Consider the following 22,927-nt stretch of genomic DNA (forward strand, 5'->3'; position numbering starts at 1 on the left):
TAGAAAATTAGGAACCTTAAAAGAAACCAGAGAACTGGAGTAGATTCCCAGCAACTGGAAATCCTTTCCTAGATGCTATTAAGGTACAGGCAGCTGCTATTTCTTTCAATCAGGTTCTGTGTGGTCTTCCCCGGAGGAAGAGGAGCAGATCACAGCTCTCCGATTGCCTTCCAGCCTGAGGTTCTACCACCTGTCAGCTCCCCGGGGGACTTTGGAGAGCCCTCCTGGCGTCATGCATGGGCAGGGACCCAGATGAAGCTGGTAAGAGTTCTGGAGAGACCCTCTTCATCGCGAGAGGACAAGAACAGGATTCTTTTCTCCCCATCCCTGCCTCCTCGCCCTGCTACTTCTTAGGCTTAAAAAAATAATTTAGCCATTTAAGGCGAAGAAATTAGTTATCTCAGTATAAATCTTCATATGAGAAGGGTTACCTAGTCTCTTTGAAGAGAAATTCCCAAGAGAAGGTAGGAAAATAGAATGGGAAAGTTATGATAGAAATAAGAAGGAACTAAGAAAGAAAGAAAAAAAACACACACTTAAAGTTTAATTGAAAAAGTTAATACCAGTGGATGGTCTTAATCTGCAAAGAAGTAAACAACTATACAACTTTTTCCCTACTGGGTCAACTCCACTTCAATATTGGTAGGACAGGAAAACCCTATTATCCTATATAATAAAAGCCTAATATGCTAAGTGTCTGGTCATCTGTTCAACCAATCAAAGCGTAATATGCTAATGATATGCTAAGGCCACTCAACCAGTCGCTATGATGTGCACTGACCACCAAAGGGCAGATGCTCTGACCAGTAGGTTAGCTTGCTGATTGGGACCGATCAGGACTGAGCGAGATGGGTTGGACACCCCCTGGAACCCTCCCACGGTCACTTCCCAGCTGGCCAACCTCCCGCATCCCTCCCCGGCCCAGTTGTGCACTGGTGGGGTCCCTCGGCCTGGCCTGTGCCCTCTTGCAATCCAGGACCCCTTGGGGGATGTTGGAGAGCCAGTTTTGGCCCGATCCTGCTCAACGCAGGAGCTGCCCCCTGGTGGTCAGTGTGCTCCCACAGGGAGAGCGCCGCTCAGCCAGAAGCTGGGCTCATGGCTGGCAAGTGCAGCTGTGGTGGACATCCCCTGAGGGCTCCCGTACTGCAAGAAGGCACAGGTCAGGCTGAAACCCCTTCCCCCGCTGAGTGCACAAATTTCGTGCACCAGGCCTCTAGTACAATTAGTATTAAACTGGTTCAACGAAGAAAAGAACTAAAGGGGGAACCAAGGTTATAGAAAAATTCAAACCACCACCCCAGAATCAAAAATTGGCTAGCCTGAAAACTTCTACCAGTACCACCAAGCGATGCCCTAAGTATTTGCTGAGCACCTGCTATATGTCAGCCCTTATTCTAGATGCTAGAGACAGAGGAGTAAACAAAATAGAAAAGATCCTCTCTTTTATAGTTTACATTCTTTTTGGGGAGATAGACAACCAGAAAATTACAAGTACTAAAAAGAAACTAAAACAGGCCGATGAGATGGAGTGCCTGGGGATGCTGGGATAGATGGGATAGCTCTTCTAAGGATGTGACATTTGAGCTGAGTCCAGCCATGGAAAGATGCAGCTAGCACGGTAGGCAAGGGACTGGCAGGTACAAAGACCCTGAGAGGGGAATGACCTTCAAATGAAAAAGCTGAAAACCAAGGCCTGTGTACCTGGCACACAGGGAGCATAGAGGAAAGAGAACCCTAGGAAATGGAGTCCGAGTGCCATCAGAAAGAGCCTCATAGGCCAAAAAGAGTTCAGATTGTGTCCAAGCACAATGACAGACATTTGGAGGGATTTATACAGTGGAGTGATGTGAACTCTAGAATTTTGTTTCAACTTTAGTACTAAAAGAAGATGTAGTGTCCTTGACTGTGTGGTACATTTTTATGTCCCCAACTTGTAATAAGTTATATCTTCCAAGTTCAGATTAAAGCTGCAGCTACTACATTATGTGGATAGGACCCATTATGTGGATAGTATACTATGAACATATATACTTCCGGTATACCATTTTATGCACCAACTTAAATTCCACCTTCATTTTATTATTTTACTTCCAGTTGTCTTTTGCCTTAATTTCTTTACCTTTTTTAAAAAAATACTAAATGTATGCATTTGTCAGCTACCTAAAATCCTTTTGGTGGGTTTTAAATTAATTTCAATGCAGGTCTGGCAAGATAGAATCTCTCATATTATTGAGTCTCTTTCTAGAGTGTGACCATCCAATGCTAAAAGAGTCACTGAGGATTCAGTGACTTTATCTTCAGACCAATGTGGGAATTTCATACTTTCCGCAGTGGACATTTTAAAAGTTCACCAAATTAGAGATAAAATTCTTCTAACAGTAAACATGAAAAAAGAAAGTTTTATGATACAATTTCTTGAGCCCCTGCAATGGTCAGGAGAGCGCCTCATCCTCTGTGAGGTTTTCACTTAGGCACGGCCAGGTTCAGCTCCCCCTCTGCCAGCAGGTCTACACACAATCCTAAAGGACTCATTTCCCTGGATCCCTGCAGGGAAGACTTAGAATCACTGGCCCTGAAATGCCAAATGTCTGTCAGCAAAACACCTTTTTAGACTTAGTGAGATATGTAATCATGTTCCGTATGACACGCTCCATAGTGCGTGTGAAATGTGGCTCACAAGTATTTACTATGCTAGACAGCTGGTCAGGCTGCCTCACAAAGAAAGCTGAATTTGCCAGGTCACCGGGCAGTTTCCAGGGTGGCAAGTTCCATTTGTTCCTTTCTTTTCTTCCCACTCTAGCTCACCCTTTAGAAAAGTACAAAAAAGTACAAGTTACCCCAAGGACACGTCTGCTACCGATATAATTTTTTTTAAAAAGATGCTCAAGAGAGTCTCTCTTACAAGTTAACATTTCAAGCAATCTAAAGTGTTTTAAAGGGCGCAGCGCCTTAGAGGGGATGCCACGCCTCCAAACCACCAAACCCTGGTCTTCAGTGGCTGAGAGAGAAGGAAACTCGTTACCATTGTCCCTGTTGGCCGTGGATCTCAGCTTGGGCATTCCAGCCTGGAACAGCCCTCCCAAACCGGGTGGTCCGCCCCCTCCAAAGCCTCCGCCACCGCTGCCACCGCCGCCGCCACCTCCGCCGCCACCTCCTCCGCCAAATCCGCCGCCTCCACCAAAGCCACCGCCGCCACCAGCTGCGGCTCCTTTAGGTTCTGCAGAGGAAGAAAACAGTGTTTACACAGGCCTGGAAGCACTACCAGCCTACGTCACCAGGCCGGGACCAAGTACACAATAACAATAAAACCTGGGCCTATGGTAGACAACTGGAATAATGAACAACAAACATAAACTGATGAACAAGAACAGACCCAGAAACAAGGAGGCATGGATCAGACTGTCACACCTCAGAGGGAAGGTAGGGGAGGGTGGGGGTAAGGGGAAGAGATCAACCAAAGGACTTGTGTGCATCCATATGAGCCTAACCAGTGGACACAGACAACAGGAGGGTGGGGGCATGCGTGGGGAGGGGTTTGGGATGGGAATGGGGGGATGAGGACAAATATGTGATACCTTAATCAATAAAGAAATTATAATAAAATAAAATAAAAACATTGTAAGGATTCATCCCACCCTACTCAGAAAAGGAGGGGTTCCTGCCACTCCTGGGCAGTCACAGGCCCGGTGAAAGAATGGAGGATAGGTGGTGACTGGCCCCCAGGCCTCCCACGTGGCTAGCTGCCATATGAATCAATATCTGTTTGGCAAATAAAAGGACCTTCAAATAAATAAAGTCTCAAGGGAGGGGGGGATGCAATAAAAAGGTGAGAAAAAAGGAAATTGTAAAAATAAAAAGAAATAAAATATTTCATAATTTCACTACTTGGAAATACCTAGTGTTTGGGCATATTTCCCTGCCCCCGACCCCTGCCAGTGTCTTTTCATTTTTATTTATTTTTTTCTTAAAATTAAGACCAACATTCACTGGACAGTTTTTAGCCTGCTTTTTTTCGCTTAACACTTTATTGTTAGCATTTCCCATGTCATTAAATATTCTTTAAAAAAGATGAATTTAAAGGACTGCATTGTGTTTTAGAACATGATTGATTGTATTGTAATTTATTTAACTATCTACTTATTTGATGTCCTTTTAGGTTGATTTCAATTTTTTAGTATTATTGAGCCCAACGGTAGGCTTTCACATTTTAAAAATTCTTTGCAATTTGAGACAGTGCAAATATTTTATTTTGTATTTATTTTTAAAATATACTGAAAGTGGGCAAACAAATGCAGAAGAAAAAGATTACTAAGTCTAGCCTTCTGTGTTATTTCCCATTGTCTTTGAGCTATTTTACAACTCTAAACTGTAGAACAATAATACAAATAATATTAGTCCACAGAAATGCAAATTGGTTGTGTTCAGTGGAAGGCAATTGATATTGATCCATTTTTCACCTATTCGTAAATTAATTTCAGCACCTGTCTGCCTATCTCCTTTGAACTGATACCATCATATTGATATCACCTCTCATTACTTAACAAGCAAAATAAAATTGTCTCTTATGTATGACCTGATTGGTGTGACTCAGTGGCTGAACATCAACCTATGGATCAGAAGGTCACGGTTCGATTCCTGGTTGGGGCACACGCCTGGGTTACGGGCTCAATCCCCAGTGTGGGGCGTGCAGGAGGCAGCCAATCAACGATTCTCTCTCATCATTGATGTTTCTCTGTCTCTCTCCTCTCCCTTCCTCTCTGAAATCAATTAAAAAAATAATTTATGTATGTATGTTTTATGAGGTTAAGCATTGTTTAAAGTTCTACCCTAAAAAACCTTGGTGAGTCTTTGATGAGTATTATATGAGATCTACAGAATAATCCGGGAGGCCTGACAGAAACACGGTTTATTTTCTGTGTCTACTGATTTATCCAGTAAAGTTTTGTAATTTTCTTAATATGAGTCACACACGCTTCTTGTTAGGGTTACTTCAAATACATTTTTGTTTGCTAAATTTATAAAAATTGTTTTTTCTACTAAAATTTGTGATCGGTCATTATTGGCATCATGAAATTTAATTCGATATCTATAAACAACTTTGTTCTTTTTAAATTAAAATTTATCAATAAATTATTATCTTGCATTTTCTAGTAGACAAATGGTTTGCAAATAATAAAAGTTTTTCCCCTTCTTTTCTAACAGTTGTGTATCTTATTTCTGTTTTTTATAAGTAATAACTTTGATGACTGAACTTCCATAACAATGTAAATTATTAATGTTGCTAAAGGAAAACATTTTGATTTTAATGAGAATGCCTGTAATGTTTCAAAGTTATATGGTTTTTCTTATTTGATATGATGCATTTATAGATTTTCTAACATTAAGGATGAGATAAACCCTGATTTTGGTCAATTATTCTTTTACTACACATATTGAATTAGATTTTTTGTTGTGTGTTTTTTTCGTTAGTACCCTCATCTATGATCATAAGTGGCCCATCTATAATAGGGTTTCTTGCCCTTGGAACAACTGACATTTTGGTCAGGTAAGTCTTTCTTCCTTTTTTTTTTATTGTCTAAAGTTTTACATATGTCTCCTTTTTCCCCAATTGACCGCCGCCCCCCACCCTCCCAGCCACCCCCCCCCCCCCCCCCCCCGTGGGGCAAACCCCCACCGCCCCATTATCTGTGTCCATTGGTTATGCTAATATGCATGCATACAAGTCCTTTGGTTGCTCTCTAACCCCCCTCCCCTACCATTTGTCTCTAGATCGATCTATTCTTGTTCATCAAATTATGTTGATCATTATATCCCACATATGAGTGAGATCATGTGATATTTATCTTTCTCTGACTGGCTTATTTCGCTTAGCATAATGCTCTCTAGTTCCATCCATGTTGTTGCAAAAGGTAAAAGTTCCTTCTTTTTTTTAGCGGCGTAGTATTCCATTGTGTAGATGTACTACCGTTTTTTAATCCACTCATCTGCTGATGGGCACTTAGGCTGTTTCCAAATCTTAGCTATGGTAAATTGTGCTGCTATGAACATAGGGGTGCATATATCCTTTCTGATTGGTGTTTCTGGTTTGTTGGGATATAGTCCTAGAAGTGGGATTATTGGGTCAAATGGGAGTTCCATTTTTAACTTTTTGAGGAAACTCCATACCGTCTTCCACAGTGGCTGCACCAGTCTGCATTCCCACAGGTAATTCTTCCTTGTGGATGGCTGTATTGTTCTCTGTAGAACGTTTACAGCATCCCTGACCTCTACCCACTAGATGTCAGTAGGAACTCCTCCCTCACTAAGTTGTGACAACTACAAATGCCTCCAGACATTGCCACAGGTCCACTGGAACACTGACATATAGCTTTCTTTTTGTTTATATGCTGTCTTTGTCAAATTGTGATATTAGGATCATGCCAGTCTCATTACACCTATCAGAGGGCTTCCCATCTCTTCCTGTGTTTGGGAGTGAATAGTTTATACAGCATTGAATTAGCTCTCTCTTAAAATCTGAAAGAATTTATAGATAAAAATCATCTGGCTCTAAAGTGTTTTAGAGGGAAAGTAATTTGATAAAGCTTTCAACTTTTTCCTTGCTCACTGAGGCTTCATGAGTAAATTAGTAAATTTATGTCTGTCTTAGAAAATAAATTTCTTTAAGATTTCAAAATGACTTAGCATATAACTTCATCATAGCACCCTTGATTTTTAAAAATCTGCTTTGAATCTCTTAATTATCTGCTTCCTGAGTTCTAGTTTTATTCATTTGTGTTTTCTTCTTTCTGGAATAGTTTTAGCATGTCTTTGTTGGCTCTGTATCAATAATATTGTCAATCTATATATATAAAAGCCTAAGCGACTGTTACGACCAGATGACCAACTGGTAGCTATGACGCTCACTGACCACCAGGGGGCAGACGCTCAATGCAGGAGCTGCCCCCTGGTGGTCAGTGCACTCCCACAGCCAACATCCTGTGGTCCCTCCCCCTGGCCGGCCCCAATTGGGACTGGGGGAGATGGCCCCGATCAGCTAGGAGGGACCCCACCTGTGCATTAATTCATGCACTGGGATTCTAGTAATATTAATAATGCCCTTGTCATTCAAACATTATTCATTAATGAATGATATAATTTGGAATATTACATTTACATTTGACACCTTTAAATGGTATTAAACATTCAAAGAGATCAATGCATCATCAGATACCATCCATTAGTGTATCTTTCTGTAGAGAAGCTAAAGCAGTTGAAGACAGCTAACTGGCACAGGTCACTTTGTTAGTAATTAAACTGTAGGACTTTAAGGGTTATAACATGCATAACCCCAATAACATTTTGATATAGAGCCCAGGGAGGTTTCACCTGCAAAAAAATTCAAAACCATAGATGGACTTTGTCACTTGCAAAGAGCTTGAGACAATAGTCTTGGTGGCCAAGTAATTGCCACTGAGGATAACAAGGGCATGCATTGGGTTGTATTTTGTGTCCACCAAGCAAAGGGAGCAGCTGGGAGGAAGAACTAATATTTTTTTCCATTTAATGGGAGGATAAGTGGAGCTTGTAGAATATAATGAGTTTTCACTAGTGGATTCAGGACTAGGTCCAAGACTGTCCAGTCTCCTTCAACATCTGGGGAACTCACATCCACCTCTCTGGAGCCTAGCCTCCCACTCATGGTGGAGAGAACCACTGGGCTCTGTCCTAGAGGTTGGCCTCTGGCCCCATACCAGGCATCATGACTTGATGGTTGTTGGACCAAGGCTCCCCTTACATAAGGGACTGTGCTGGGATTCCCCTTGGGAGAATCTTGTGACATGGATCAGGAAAACTAAGGGATTGATGATACATTAACCACATCAGTTTTGATCTGGAGGTAAAACTGTATCAAGAGTCAAAGACCTCATAATTCCTTTTTGAGATTATGGTGCATTCTTATTTGCACCACCTTGCCCGGTAATAGAACAACATTCAAAAGCCTTTGTCTTGGTTTTCCTCTTTTCCATTTACCTCCCACACCAGTGGTCTCATCTAATTCTCCGTCTCCTTCTCTTATTAGGCATCATTCCTAGAAATTCCTCCTAAGCCCTTCTTATCCTCCACTTGGCTAAAATCCTGCATCATTATTTACTTGTCTATTTTCTATTGAGTCCAAATGGGATCTGTGGTCTCGTATGGATTCAGGAGACATCGGGCTGGCAGTGGAAATATGTAGGAATGTGAGGGGATGGTCTCAAGGCCTGGTTAGTAACTATCCATAGGTTCTAGTCATGGATAATTTTGCATTTTGTTGTAAGTGTTAATAAGCAGCCCTGTGTGTGGGTACTGCCTGTTCCCGAAAGTATCTCAGACTTTCTATGGGTACATAAGCAAAGTTGTGATCTCATTTCCTCTTTCTCCAAGCTCCTAACATCATATCTTACACTTGAGTTTCACATTGCAGGCAACAAAACACTTTACAGCATTGTCTCATTTATGTTCACAATGAACTTGTGAGGACAGTAGGCTTGGGGATGGTAAGTGATGGATGTGCCAGGACTTGAACCCATATCCTTTGATTCCAAGGACAGGGTTCTTTTCCTGTTTCATGCTGCCTTTTGATCTGTGGTGCAAGGAGCAAAGGGTTAATTTCCAGAAAGTGTTTGAATAATTCAGAGAATCGCTGCTGTGTGTGTCTTAAACAAAGAATTATTATACTGGCTTCCTGCAGCATTAGAGGGAACCCAAGCCGAAGCCGTGGCCTACAATGAGTGACACAGTCTCTTATTCTGCTAGCTTTGCAGCTGTTGTTAACCAAAAAAAAAAAAAAAAAATTTTTTTTTTTTTTTTTTGGTGGGAAGGGTAGGGTTGAGTGTTATGGCATAAACCACTTATCTCCATGGAAAAGAACTTTCTTCACTTACTGTCCAGTATCGGGGCACTTCTGTCATTGGTGACGGTCTTCTTTAGTTTCTTCCCTTTGTTGATGTCGGAGAGAAGAGCATTTCTCCCAGCCTGCTCTGACTTATTCAAGGCAGGCTTTTCTGTATTGGCCTGAAAGGAAACCATGCAAACTCGTATTCATCTCTTGAATTAAAATCAAGTGCCACAACACTCAGTGGAGACAGCTAGAGTATGGGGAGCTTGTGATTAAGGCTGCTGGCAATAGGTTATAAATTCTCCACAAGTTTTAGACCCGATGTCATTCTTTTTATGACCCAGCCATTTGGGAGCAGATGCAGAAATAAATTACACTTATTTTTAATGCAGGTAGAGTCAGTTCCCAATAAAAGTCTCTGAAAATTCAGACCACTGTCTGGCCGTAACCGGCAATGCCCGGGTTGATGGCTAGAAATGAGAAGGGAACTTGAATCAGGAAGATTCTACAGGATGCTACAAGGCTTCATTCTCTAGAATGTGTCTGAAGAAGAGCCTCTCTTTTGTATGTTCTGGAACTAACTGGTACAAGGAGAAAACTGTTCCTAACAGAACAGGTCGCCTGTATTATTTTTTAATCCACCAAAGTTTGAGAAACATAATTCCCTGTTTACATTGCCAAAGTTTTTTTTTTCTTTCTTTTTAATTTAAGAGAGATTTGAGGTATAATTTGCATATAGTAAAAGCACCCTTTAAATGTATAGTCCTGTGAGTTTTGACAAACATATACAATTACCTTGCTTGTAGCCACCACCACAAGCAAGGTGTGTAACATTTCCATTAACTCAAAACTCCCTCGTGTCTCTTTGGCCTAAGGTGTTTCTTTGAAAGCTTAGCTCACAGAGATTGCAGAGCCGACAAAAGTGCTGCTTTAAAATATTTGAGTATTTTCTATTCTTTCAGAATTCCTGGGAGAGATCCTTACTATGAAGTTGGGCTCTTGTTTCTCCAGGATTATTGTAGGAAGTGGGGACTCTAAGGGCCCAGGATATGAACGTGGAAGTTGGCATGTGCCTGTGTCTGTCACACTTGGAAACTGGTTTCGTCTGGCCTGGTCCCAGGGAGAGGCCATCTGGCAGACCCGAGAGTCCTTCTCGGCTGGCCCAGCCCTTCAGGAAGGATCTGATCTTGGAGGTGCCGGTGAGGGCCATGGGAGGTAAGCCTGGGCAGTTTAGCTTGATGCTAAACCCGTGGTACCTAGCTATTTATTACAGAGGCCGTCAGAGGCCGAGGGAGAGCTAAGAAAAACCCTCAAGTAGGCTACATAGAATCTCTGTGTGTTAAGCTGCAAGGGTCTTGACATTGTTAACTTATGGAGTATTACTTGTTCATGACAATAACATCCCTTTGACTATGGGTCAGGCACTGTTTTAGCACTTCACGTATATTAATTCATTTAGTTCTCATCAATGGGAGTCAGTAGGTCCATTTTAGAGACAAGGAAACTAAGGCGCAGGCAGGTGAGATCATTTGCCCCGGTCACCCAGCTAGTAAGAGCAGGAGCTAGGATCAAACTTTGGCAGTCTGGCAGCAGAGCCTTCCCTAGAATCTGTTGGAAGGATAAATGTGGGTCTAAAATGTCCCTTCCCCGAATTGGGGAGCTGCTGTTAAAGGGCACAGACTTGCATCTGGAAGATGAAGTTCTGGAGATCTAATGCCCAGGACAGTAATTACAGTCAACAATGCTGCATTATAATCAGGCTAACAGGCAAGATTTTAAATGTTCTCACCACAAAGAAGAAAAGATAATTATGTGATATGATGGAGGTGTTAGCTAAAGCAACAGAGCTAATTGTAATATATAAATGTGTCAAACCAACATGTACAGCGTAAAATTATACAACATTATGTGTCAAATTATATCAATTGAAAAAATTAATAAATAAAGTTTCTCAAATTTTAGTCATTCTGGTACAGCCTTCATGATTTTGGTCATCTTCTCATGCTACCTGTCATTTATTTTATATTTCTACTAAGTCAATGCACTATATAATTTACTACTTTTCAGTAAGCATTTTATTTTAAAGTAACTCCCTATTAAAGTCTGGATGTTCTAGTTATAATTTTTAGAGCACATATTAAGATAAACACATGAACATTGAAATAAAACAAAAATTAAAGTATGTACTACCCAGCAGTGGTATACAACCTACATTTTGGGGGGGAAATATAAACTAATCCTGTGATATTAGATCAGAGCTTTTCAAACTTATCTAAGTAAAAGACCAATTTTTAAGAAAAAATTTCCAATCTATCATGGACTGATATTTTTGTAAAATAACAGTAAATTAGTAAAAAAAACACACAACAATTTCCAATCTATCATGGACTGATATTTTTGTAAAATAACAGTAAATTAGTAAAAAAAAAAAAAAAGACACAAAAAAATGCAATCTTAAAAACAACAGGCAGTTCAGCTGGTGTGGCTCAGTGGTTGAGCATCAATCTACACACCAAGAGTTTGCCAGTTCGATTCCCAGTCAGGTCACATGCCCTGGTGGTGGGCTCAATCCCCAGGAGGGAGCCCGTTGATGTTTCTCTTTCAGCGATGTTTCTATCTCTCCTCCCTTTCTCTCTCTCTAAAATCAATACAAACATATTTAAAAAACAACAACAAGAGTCAAAACACTATCAAGTTGCTGTGTTTCTATATGCTTACTCTCAATTTCTGTGCTTATCTCCTTGGGGGCTCTAACCAGCAGGTGGAGGACCACAACTCAAATAGCAATGAGCTAATTAATGGTCTGTTCTTCCAACCAGGTTCCAACCTTAGATGGTCTAGAGAAATGTGCCCATGGAAGCCTGGGCAAAGGACTTTTCCTCTTTGAGCCTCAGTTTTCCCCAAATGAAAAGTGAAAGGCCCATCCTGGGGAGCATTGAAGCAACGCAGGCTTCCAAGCTGGGGGCGGCCTTTGTGACGGCATGTGGAAAGGCTGCGGGCTTCCTGGAAGAGGGGGCACTAACTTGTGAGGATGGGTCTAACAAGGATCAGGATGAGCCCAGGGAAGAAATTCCTTTGCATTTAGATGTCTAAATGCAAGGATAGATTTAAAGAGGGATGTGAGTGTATGAGGAGGTCTTGGGGTAATGGTGGGAGTGGGGGATATTTGTCAAAAACACAGAGTGGGAAGCATGAGGGCAAATGGCAGAGCAAAAGAAAAGAGTGGGCCTGGAGGATACTTGAATGGATGCATTTTCAGACGGAGACCTGGGTTTCTGGACTGTCCTGCCCAGAAGTTGGGCCCATTTGAATGGAAACAGGGCAGAACTGCCCTTGCAAACCTGTCTTGGGTCAGTGCGTGGGAATGAATGAACAGGACACCTCCCTCACTGGACATGGCAGAGGACACCCAACTGCCCACGGCCCACGCGTGCACTGTGCACGGCAGGAGACGTCGGACAACCAACCCTGGTTCTGGCTCGCCCCAGCACCTGGAAAGCTCCCCCTATCATCTGTGAGCCAGAATGCAAAGACATTAAAACAAGCACATGGGTGCCAGGTCCAGCTCCATTCGGCTGCTTCCTGCATGAATAATGGAGGGCGAGGAACCACTCACCACAGCAAACGTGGGCGGCGGCGGGGGCGCTGGAGGGGGAGGGACGGGCATCTTGGACGGTTAAGCTTTCAACAGTCTTGCTGATAAGCCTGTAAAAACAAAACACGGTCCTGTATTAGTCTTCTTCATAATACTCTGTCCTACTCGGCCCTCTTCCCCACCAAAGTGCCAGCTGTTCACACAGGCCAGCTTTCGTAGGAGGTGGGATTACCTTTGCCATGGTGCTAAGCTGTGATTGTTCTGGAAGGACCCTGCGGGGAAGTTTCTCAGCCTAAGTGCCTGAAGAGACTGGAAGCAGAATCCAGCACCCTGTGCTGCTCCATTCCACCACCCACCCAAGCAGGTGGGGGCATGGCCCGTGCGGGGCCCCTGGTAGCTGGAAGGTTATGATATTGCTGGAAATGGGTCCCGGCAAAGTCTCATGAACAAGTGGCTTCTCTTCCTCACTCATTTCCATGATAAACCCTTTCTTTCTTTCTTTTTTTTGGTATAAATATAATTTCTTTTAAAAAAAATTTAAATTCTTTATTGTTTAAAGTATTACATAAGTCTCCTTTTTCCCCTATTGACCTCTCCCTGGCTGCCCCCACCCCCCAGCACATGCCCTCCCCTCCCCTCCCCTCCGTCTGTGTCCATTGGTTATGCTCTTGTGCATGCATACAAGTCCTTTGGTTGATCTCTTACCCCCTCACCCCCTGCCTTCCCTCATAGGTTGGACAGTCTGTTCGATGCTTCTCTGTCTCTGGATCTATTTTTGTTCATCAGTTTATTTTGTTCATTATATTCCACAAATGAGTGAGATCATGTGATATTTATCTTTCTCTGACTGGCTTAGCATAATGCTCTCCAGTTCCATCCATGCTGTTGCAAATGGTAAGAATTCCTTCTTTTTTACAGCAGCGTAGTATTCCATTGTGTAGATGTACCACAGTTTTCTAATCCACTCATCTGTTGATGGGCACTTAGGCTGTTTCCAAATCTTAGCTATGGTAAATTGTGCTGCTATGAGCATATGGGGTTGCATACTAGTATATCCTTTCTGATTGGTGTTTCTGTTTTCTTGGGATATATTCCTAGAAGTGGGATTACTGGGTCAAATGGCAGTTCCATCTTTAATTTTTTGAGGAAACGCCATACTGTCTTCCACAGTGGCTGCACCAGTCTGCATTCCCACCAGCAGTGCACGAGGGTTCCTTTTCCTCCGCATCCTCGCCAGCACTTGTCGTTTGTTGATTTGTTGATGATAGCCATTCTGACAGGTGTGAGGTGGTACCTCATTGTTGTTTTGATTTGCTTCTCTCAGGTGATTAGTGACTTTGAGCATGTTTTCATATGTCTCTTGGCCTTCCTTCTGTCTTCTTTTGAAAGATGTCTATTTAGGTCCTTTGCCCATACAAAATCCTTTCTTGCGCTCCCTCTTCCCCTCAGTCCTACACCTGCTGTGACCTTTTCTGTGCAGATTCCTGACATTCACCTGGGTCTGGGTACACACTGTAGAATGCAAAGATGAATCTGTTTCTGCTCCTGCCCTCATAGTTCTTAGTCTTCTGGGGAAAGGAGACGGTGATAAGGTAAGGTAGGCAGGTAAGATGATGGGAGAGGTGGCCCCATTTCTAACTTTGTGCACCTTGCCATTTTCTTGTAGGATCTAAATGGAAAAAAAGGAGGGAAAAAGGCTGGGGGCTTGCCTGGCCGATGTGGCTCAGTGGTTGAGTGTTGACTTATGAGCCAGGAGATCATGGTTCGATTCCCAGTCAGGGTACTTGCCCAGGTTGTGGGCTTGATCCTCACAGGAGGCAGTCGATCAGTGATTCTCATCATTGATGTTTCTATCCTTCTCTCCCTCCCCCTTCCTCTCTCTGAAGTAATATATATATATTACAACAATCTGTGCTTAAACCTATGGCCCCTGGACTGTGTACTAGAAATGGGCTTCCTTGGGAAAGTTTGTGCAGTGTGATTGCCCTGGGGACAAAGGCAGGCCAGGCTCTGAGGCGGAGCGGGAGAGTTTAGGGAAGCCCTGGTGGGTAGCAGTGGTGAAGGGCGCAGCAGGCAAACATCGGGGACTGGAGAGACAGCAGTGAGGAAACCCTAGGAGTTACACCAGCCACAGTCCCGCCTCCCTTTCCCTTCATCCTCGGAGTCCCATCCCTGGGTCTCATCCCAGCAGGTCCCAGCCCCAGCAGCGCCTCACCCGCTTTCTCACCCCAAGTCATCCCAACTTTTCCCACCCAGTCCTGGCAGCTGCTCGAAGTGGGGTCCCCAACCAGCACCGTGGGCATCACCCAGAGCTGTCAGAATCATCAAATCTCTGCCCCTCTCCCCGCAGCTGCATTTGCGTCAGCATTTGAGAAGCCCGTTTGCAGAGTTTGGGCTTTACACCAGCGGGCAGCCTGGGACCCTGAGCACCTGAGCTAACACTGCTGCTACGGAACCTGCGTCCCCAGTTTCAAACAGCAGAAGCATCTTCCTTTCCTTCTCAACAGTCTCTTAATTGCAGAACACAATTTCTTAGAATTTAAATTGAGTTCAACCGCTAAAAATTAATGTGGAAAACGTACACCTCGGAAAAAACACATTCCATGAAAGCAGGGATTTTTCAACGGGTGCGTCGCAAGAATGTTTAAAACACGCAACACCTGACCAGTCAGGGGCACTGACCTCCTTTCCCTTAGACTGACAAATAAAAAATGACAACGGCCAACACAATAGCTATCTGGTGTGAATGAGTCAAAATTATACCTATTTTTTGGTTAGATAGGCAAAGAATAGAATATATGTTTTGGTGTGCCATGGAATCTTAGTGATTGGTTTATGTGTACCCAGAGAAAAAAAGGTTGCAAGTCGCCATATGAAAGTATTGCTAGGTGGCTTGCTTTCTGTGCACAGAAACGGGAGGAAAAGCTGAAAGGACGTGGCCGGACTTGTCAAAGCTGCGGGAAGAACGGAATGAGGACAGCCGGGCAGTTCTGTTCCGAGCGGGCCGCCTAGAGAAGGAAATGGAAAACTCCACCGCAGCCAGAGCAGCTCTCATAACTGACAGTCAGTTGGACCCAGGGCGCGTTACTGACATGGTCTCGAACTTTCACAGACATTGCAAACTAGCATGATTCTGCTGGTTTTACAGAGGACACTGAGATGTGGAGAAATTAAGGAACTCACTAAAAGACCCACGCAATCCGTTCAAATCAAGTCCTTCCAGCCCTGCTCTTCTTAGATAAGCATTTTTAAACAGGTAGAGGGTAGCTAACTAGTGCTACGGCTCACCTGTAAACTAGGTCAGAATCTATTCTTCAATAAGAGACTCAGACAAGGATTCTTTTAACATGTGTTCCTTACATTGGTTTTCGGCATGACACCAACTAGGTACCCGGGGGGCTAAGCGGGCAGTGTACTCCGAGTGGCGCCTGCGTTAAGTCTGTAAAGGGGTTCCTGGCTGCAGAAGGCACCTTTGGAGGCTGCAGAGTCAGACACATCCTAGGACCAGGAGGAAGGACAGGAACCTGAAGTTGGATTCAGGTCCAGCTGAGAGACGCTGCAGCCAAAGCCATGGTATCACAGCTGGAGAAAGCGGCTCAGTAAGGAGGCGGTGGGGACGGGACCACCCAGAGGTCCGAGAGGTGGGCTCTGTGGAACAGAGATGGGCTTGGTGGATGAAATGCCCCTCAGCACGCGAATTTATTGTGTCGGATCCCATGTTTACCAACTAACCGGCCATCCTGTTATCCTAATACCGAGAAGGATGGATTCTGGTCAACCACCAGGAATCTCTTATGGGTTTGGTTCTCATGAGTCAGTCTCTGGTTGCAAAGATGAAATTGAATTTCTGTCCTGTACATCTTAGGGGCCAGACTGTGGTAGAGGGACCCTTTCAGGGGGCTCCACCCTCCAAATCCCCTTTAATTATTTTACAATTTTCTGTTGTTGCAATTATGGTTCTGACTGTGCACTAACTAACTTATAAATAAACCCCCGGACCACTGAAGTTCAGCCTTCCCCTCCTGGCCACCTCGGATACAGGGAGAGGGAGCACCTGTGGGTGATACCCTCACCTTTCCGAGGGGATGCAGACATGAGTACTCTGAACAACATGAGGGGATAGGGGTGTTGGGCCCACACAGCTGACCCCATACATAACTTTTGACTCCCCCAAAAATGAACTGCTAATAGCCTATTGTCAGCTGGAAACTTGACTGATAATAGTCAATTAACATATATATGTTACTAGAGGCCTGGTGCACAAAATTCATGCATGGGTAGGGTCCCGAGGCCTGGCCAGTAATCAGGGCCGATCCTTGGGGTGACCAGCAGGGCGATTGGGGGGCCCCTCTGGCACCTGCCTTGGCTTGCCTGGGGCCTGCAGGCTGGGGGAAGCTCCTGTGTTGAGCATCTGCCCCCAGGTGGTCAGTGCACATCATAGTGACCTCAATTTGCATATTAGGCTTTTATTATATAGGATACATATTACATATTACCTACGTATTCTTATATTAAAGAAAGTATTAAGAAAGTCATAAGGAAGGATAAATACATTTACATTCAATAAATATATTTATTGAAAAAAAATCTGCATATAAGTGGACCTGTGCGGTCCAAGCCTGGGTTGTTCAAAGGTCAACTGGAGTCTGTTCTCTTCGCTGCTGCTGCTTTGCCCCCAATTTCTCACTCTCCTCCAGATGAACCCCTCCCTCTTCCTCCTCAATGCTGACAGGTGGTTACAGAGGCTGCCATGTCTCTGCTCCTTCCAAGCTGAGCAGGTGCTTGTCTGGATTTGTCCAGGTTTGCAAGAAACCTCAGACTCAATCCTGCTACCTCACCACGTGGGTCAAAGAAGACCAATCTCACGTCTCCCATGCCCGGCCCCCACCAGGCCCATTTCTTGGCTGTCTTCCCACTGGACTGTGACCTCCACCAGGGCTCCCTAATACCTGGCACAAAGTAGGGTTCTCACTAAATATGTGTTGAGTGGAAGAGCCAGGTGTCAAACAGATACGCCATGTGCTGGCCACTGGCTTGGCTCCCAGCACCAGCCCTTGTGCATTCTGAGATTTGGGCAAAGAATCGGCCGTGTCAGAGGGGCTTGCTATCATTACGCACAGACTTGCTTTCCTGGCAGTTCCTGACTTTGCCAGTGGAGCAGAACCCAAGGCCTTGGGAAAGCCCTGGCTTCCCTCCTCTCAAGGAGTTAGCCCGGATCAGAACCAGAACTTTGAGGCCCTTACTGAAGGGCCTCAAAGCAGCCTGGATCCTAACAGACCAGGCATTCCTAACCTGCATCCTTACACCTGCAGGGTCTGTGGATTAAATTCAGGGGTTCGTGAACATGGATGAAGAAAAGGAGATATTTATTTCCCCTAAGCTCTAACAAAAATTACCATTTCCTTCAATTGTGAATGTAAGCCACAAGTCACCGTACCTGAAACTTTTTCACCAATAGATTTTCACATATTACAACAAGTTGCAGGTCTCTCTTGAAATGATGGCCCTGTTTAGATCTTGTACATATTTCAGTATAACTAGTTTTCTTAGTAATCCTCTGTGTTTTGTTGTATACATTTTACAACAGTCCAAGAGGGAGTCCTTTGGGCTTTATCAGACACTAGTATGGTCGATGGCATGAGAAGGGTTAGAATTCCTGTGAGAACATGAGACCTGGGTCAGGAGAATATGATTTTGAATCTTTGCTCTGCTACCTCATAACCTGAGATAAGACTCTAACCTGCCTGAGCCTCCCTCTCCCATCAGTTAAAGGGGGGTTACTGTGAGGATGAAATGAAATGGTGCACAGGAAGCTCTCGGCATGTCTGGTGGAGTAAGCAATCCACAGGCGGGCCTGGAACTGTCTTCCTTGAGGGTGAGCACAGGTCCTGCCGGTGTGAGTGCCGCTCAAGCACCTGGCAGAGGAGGGACCAAGCTGGCGACTTGGCTGAGGTCCTGTGTGGCGAGAGCCGCACGGGTGGGACTGAGGCAGCCTGAAGATTGGGCCTTGTGGTTCCTCCCTTGGGAGAGGGGAACAGGGCAGGAAAGGCAGCCCTGTCCTGGGGCCAGGAGGAGTCCTCAAACAAGGGAAAGGGGTCCTGAAGTGGGGGCTCTCTCTTGCATCAGAACCAGCTCTTTGAGATCATTGTGTCCCGCCTCCCACTGTAGTGAGTCTCCCTGAAGCTGGAGGATCACTGCCCTACGCGGCAGCTGATCCTGCCCTCCCCCCGCACCCTCACCCCAGGCATTACATTTTTAAGAATATACATTTTTGAGAACTAATTTATTTTAAAGAATCATTTCACTGTTTAAAGAACTTTGAGCACAGGGAGAAAAGCCAGATTTTTTTTCTAAAACATTCACCTTGTGTGTTGAAATTTATGTGCTCAAAGAAAACCCACAGGGATGGAAAAGGCTTCTTTGTTTTCATACACAGTGTTATGGGTTGAATCGTGTCCCTCTCAAATGCACATGCGGAAGCCTCCACCCCTTCCTAGTACCTCAGAATGTGACTCTGTTTGGAGATAAGACCTCTGGAGAGGTGATTAGTTAAAATAAGATCATTAGGGTGGCCCCTAATCCAATATGACTGGGGTCCTTATAAGAAGAGGAAGAGACACCAGGGACGCATGAGCATAAATAAAAAGCCCTGTGAGGACACAGGAAGAAGGTGGCCAAGAAGAGAGAACTCAGGAAAAACCAAACCTGTTGGTGCCTTGATCTTGAACTTCTAACCTCTAGAGATAATAAAATTCTGCTGTTTGAGCCACCCAATCTGTGGTTTTGTATGGCAGTCCTAGCAAACTAATAAGCACAGTTTTAACAATACTTGTCCATTACCCATTGTGGAAATTACAAAATAATAGCTTTTGAATAAAATATCCATCAATCGATTTCTTACCCCAAAATATTTCTGGATTGTCATACATTAAAGATATATATATATGTAAAAAATCATCCCAAACCCTAGGTATGTGAGAGACTTCAAAAGTTTTATTGAATGGTTGAATGCATCATTCAAAAATCATCAAATTTTAGGTGAAAAGCTGTTGAAGTGAGGAGAGGGATCTACTAATAAAACTTTTATAAAGGGATTGGTTCTATGGATTGAGAGAACAGAGCAGGATATTTTGCATAAATTAAAAATTCATTAGTTGGTTCTTCTTCGTTGCCTACACACATGCATGCACATACACACACAACATGCATCAATATTTAGAAACCCTGGAACTGCCTAGTTCTGTGAAAGAAATGGTTGACTTTGTTGGTTTTACCATAATGCCATTAGGTCAGCATTATGGATTAACACTCCCTAGATAGCATCGCACATTGAGCCTAGACCAACCAGGGCATCTTGCGGCCCAGAGCCATTTCTTAAATAGGTGGTACTGGTTATGAGGAACACTTGTGAGAAAGACTCCTCACCCTCTACCAGACATATTCGCCCCGAAGGCATGGCCATCTAGAGGCTCAACCACAGCCCACAGTTCAGCCCAGGGAACTTACGGTTTCTTCTTCAATGTGCTCATCCAAGAAAGCAGAATTATTTCTGAGTATAAAATGATCCACTTTCTTAGGATCAAGAGAACTACTTGGTTATTTAAGTAAACCATTTCTTAGTTTCACAGAGCCAACTTTCAATTCATTCTAGATCATGCCATGTGAGGCCCACACTACAGAATGACATGAAGAGGGGAGAGATTTCCAACACTGTCCAATGAAAACACCTGATGATCCTCAGAAGGCTGCCTCTATCCCAAGAGTGTGTTTGTGGAGGGGGGTGGGGAGAAGGGGTTGCTGAATCAGCCACATTCTATTCGAGACCATAAGAAGCAGGTTTATCCAGTTATGTTTTATCACCATTTTGTATTATTCAAAAATATAAAACATTTTGCTATATAAATACTGCCAAATCGCTTAACTACTATACTACAAATAGGAGAAAATTAAACTTTTTTTCCCAAAAAAAGTTTGACTCAATTGAGTAATTTATTCGCTCTGTGTGTGTGGAGTTCGGGGTGGGGTGGCTATATTAGAAATAATACAACTGGACAGAGACAAAGGTCCAAATGCTCTCTTGCCCTCATCACTTTTTATTCTGCACCTTATCTGTATTTATATTCATTTATATTTTACTTTATATACAATGTTCTTAAAGTATTTTTATGTATGTATTTCTCACATTCTCTTGGCTTCTTCAGATTGATTTTGAGATATTTTTCTTCTAAAAGTAGCATTTATTCATTTAGAAAACAATAGACAATACAAAAAATACACAAAGATGAAAATAAAACACCACAGTGGCATTTAACCACTGAAGGAAGCATTTGATAATAATTAAATTTTAGGTGAAAAGATTTGGGGTTAATAATGCCCAAGTAATTTTCATTAACATTATGATGTATTCCTTCTAGCTTATAAATACACAGGTGGACACACACACACACACACACACACACACACACACACACACACATATATATACATACATGTGTGTGTGTGTGTGTGTGTATATATATATATATATATATACAATTATTTGACCAATAAATACTAATATAAAGAAATTTATAATACATATAGCTCAACAGTGTTTTAATAAGAAAAGGCTCTTAAATTTAGATTGGTTTCTTACAATCATAAGAAAAGATTTCAGAGGCATTCATTATAAAGACAATGAATCCACTCCAAGTTACAATGGAAAAATAAAGCCATTTAGCCAACTCAAATTGCTGCTAAAATCCTGAATTTTAAAAAGCTAGTAGTTTTGGGATTTCTACTCAATTATTCTTGGTTCTATTCTTTAGAGGCTCCTCCATGATGCAAACTTAGTGGGATGTGTTTAAGATCTGAAAACCATTAGTACAACTGAAGATGAAGTTGGCTTTGTTCTTCAACTTCCTGTAAAAATGCTCAACAGGAAAATTGATGCTCACAGCAAACCACAGCCATCCTGTTTCTTTAGCACAATCTTTTCACAGCTGCAGTCGCCTGTAGTTTCTGTTTGACGACACCAGTCACAGTGCAACATCTCCGTGCCCCAACCCGCACCCCCACCAACCCTGCATGTCCTTTGGCCATTTTAGAAAATTTAACATCTTTGCATAAAATTTGTTTCTATTATTGTTACTCTTCCTCTTCTCAGGCCCAAGCTCAGAGGGCTGCAGGCAATGAGGCAATCAATACAAGAGGAAAGCCAGAAAAGGCTGCTCAGCCCAAGAGGAAGCAGAAGGTGGAGAAGAGAAGCAAGGGTTGCTTTATAATAAGCAGAGCGGCAGCCTCACCTCGTTATGTGTTGCTGTTATTCTCAGTCTGAGCTGAATGTGGAATACAAGCTTTCTGTGCCTGAAACCCCTCATTTCTCAAAATGTACTTGTTCCTCTCTCGGTTGAACATGATTTAAGATGACAGCTTAAGCTAATTGTGCTTATAGGCTGTCTTCTCAACGGTAAGAGTTTTTGCCTAAGGGTTAGAGGGTCTTTGGCTATGGTATAAATACTTCTTTTAGAACTTGTTTAGATAAAGATTGATTAATTTGGGGAGGTGGGAAAGGCATTTTTCAGAAGACATTTTGGAACATCTACAATGTTATTACAATTAGTACGACGCCAACTCACAATTTTACTGTAAGAGTAACTGCTAGGAAAATAAAGGCTGCTATGAAGTGAAATTATTTTTTTAACCTGCTGTCATATATGTTTAATTTAGAAACTAATGCAAATTCATGGACATCAAGCCTTTTCAAAAGTGAGAAAATGAAAGTAAGTTGAATGACCCACCTACCTGTTGTTTAACTGTGGGGAAGCAAAGGGAAGCCCTGTTCTACTTTATCCACATAACTAAACAGTATTGGTTTCTTCCCGCTACTTCCCATCTCTGCCAAGCATTCTCTTTAAGTCTTAAAGGGGCTCAAATCTCAAAGCTAAAGTTTTCCTAAATCCTCAGCACCATCTTTAGTTTTATCATGGAATTAAGATCTACCCCTGTTCTCCACTACACACACACATACATACACGCACACTCATTCACACACAGATTCATACACGTGCATGCACACACACACACACACTGCATATATGTCAACACACTTGATGTATTTTATTCATTTTATTGTTGAAACTGGGGCCTTTTTTTTTCTTGGGGATGTTTCTTTATAAAATAATTTTTTTTATTGATTTGTTTTTTACAGAGAGGAAGAGAGAGGGATAGAGAGTTAGAAACATCGATGAGAGAGAAACATCGATCAAGTGCCTCCTGCATGCCCCCACCTGGGGATGTGCCCGCAACCAAGGTACATGCCCTTGACCGGAATCGAACCCGGGACCCTTCCGTCCGCAGGCCGACGCTCTATCCACTGAGCCACACTGGTCAGGGCTAAAATAATTTTTTAAAGAAAAGGTGGAGCCTTCTTACATAAGTTAGAAGTATTACCAAACTTACTTCTGCAAAAGATCAAAGACTTAGAAAGAAAAATG

General features: G+C 43.0%; 1 protein-coding gene and 1 long non-coding RNA gene across 4 annotated transcripts in view; one reads left to right on the top strand and one right to left on the bottom strand.

Moving 5' to 3' along the window:
* Nucleotides 1–22,927, bottom strand: part of WIPF1 (WAS/WASL interacting protein family member 1) — a 113,428-nt gene that overhangs the window by 11,953 nt on the left and 78,548 nt on the right. For all 3 annotated transcript variants that reach the window (XM_008138538.3, XM_054722881.1, XM_054722882.1), the window contains exons 2-4: nucleotides 12,474–12,562; nucleotides 8,904–9,033; nucleotides 3,023–3,217 (exon numbers count right to left, since the gene is read on the bottom strand). In XM_008138538.3, coding sequence (XP_008136760.2) covers nucleotides 3,023–3,217; nucleotides 8,904–9,033; nucleotides 12,474–12,524 — 376 coding nt within the window. In that variant the 5' untranslated portion in view covers nucleotides 12,525–12,562. The remainder of the gene's footprint in view (nucleotides 1–3,022; nucleotides 3,218–8,903; nucleotides 9,034–12,473; nucleotides 12,563–22,927) is intronic.
* On the top strand, nucleotides 136–22,059 carry LOC114230468 (uncharacterized). The gene is made up of 3 exons (XR_003616376.2): nucleotides 136–261; nucleotides 5,470–5,545; nucleotides 21,598–22,059. It is a non-coding gene; the product is annotated as an uncharacterized LOC114230468 (long non-coding RNA).

The sequence above is a fragment of the Eptesicus fuscus genome, chromosome 11, assembly GCF_027574615.1.
Source record: "Eptesicus fuscus isolate TK198812 chromosome 11, DD_ASM_mEF_20220401, whole genome shotgun sequence".
Classification (NCBI taxonomy): domain Eukaryota; kingdom Metazoa; phylum Chordata; class Mammalia; order Chiroptera; family Vespertilionidae; genus Eptesicus; species Eptesicus fuscus.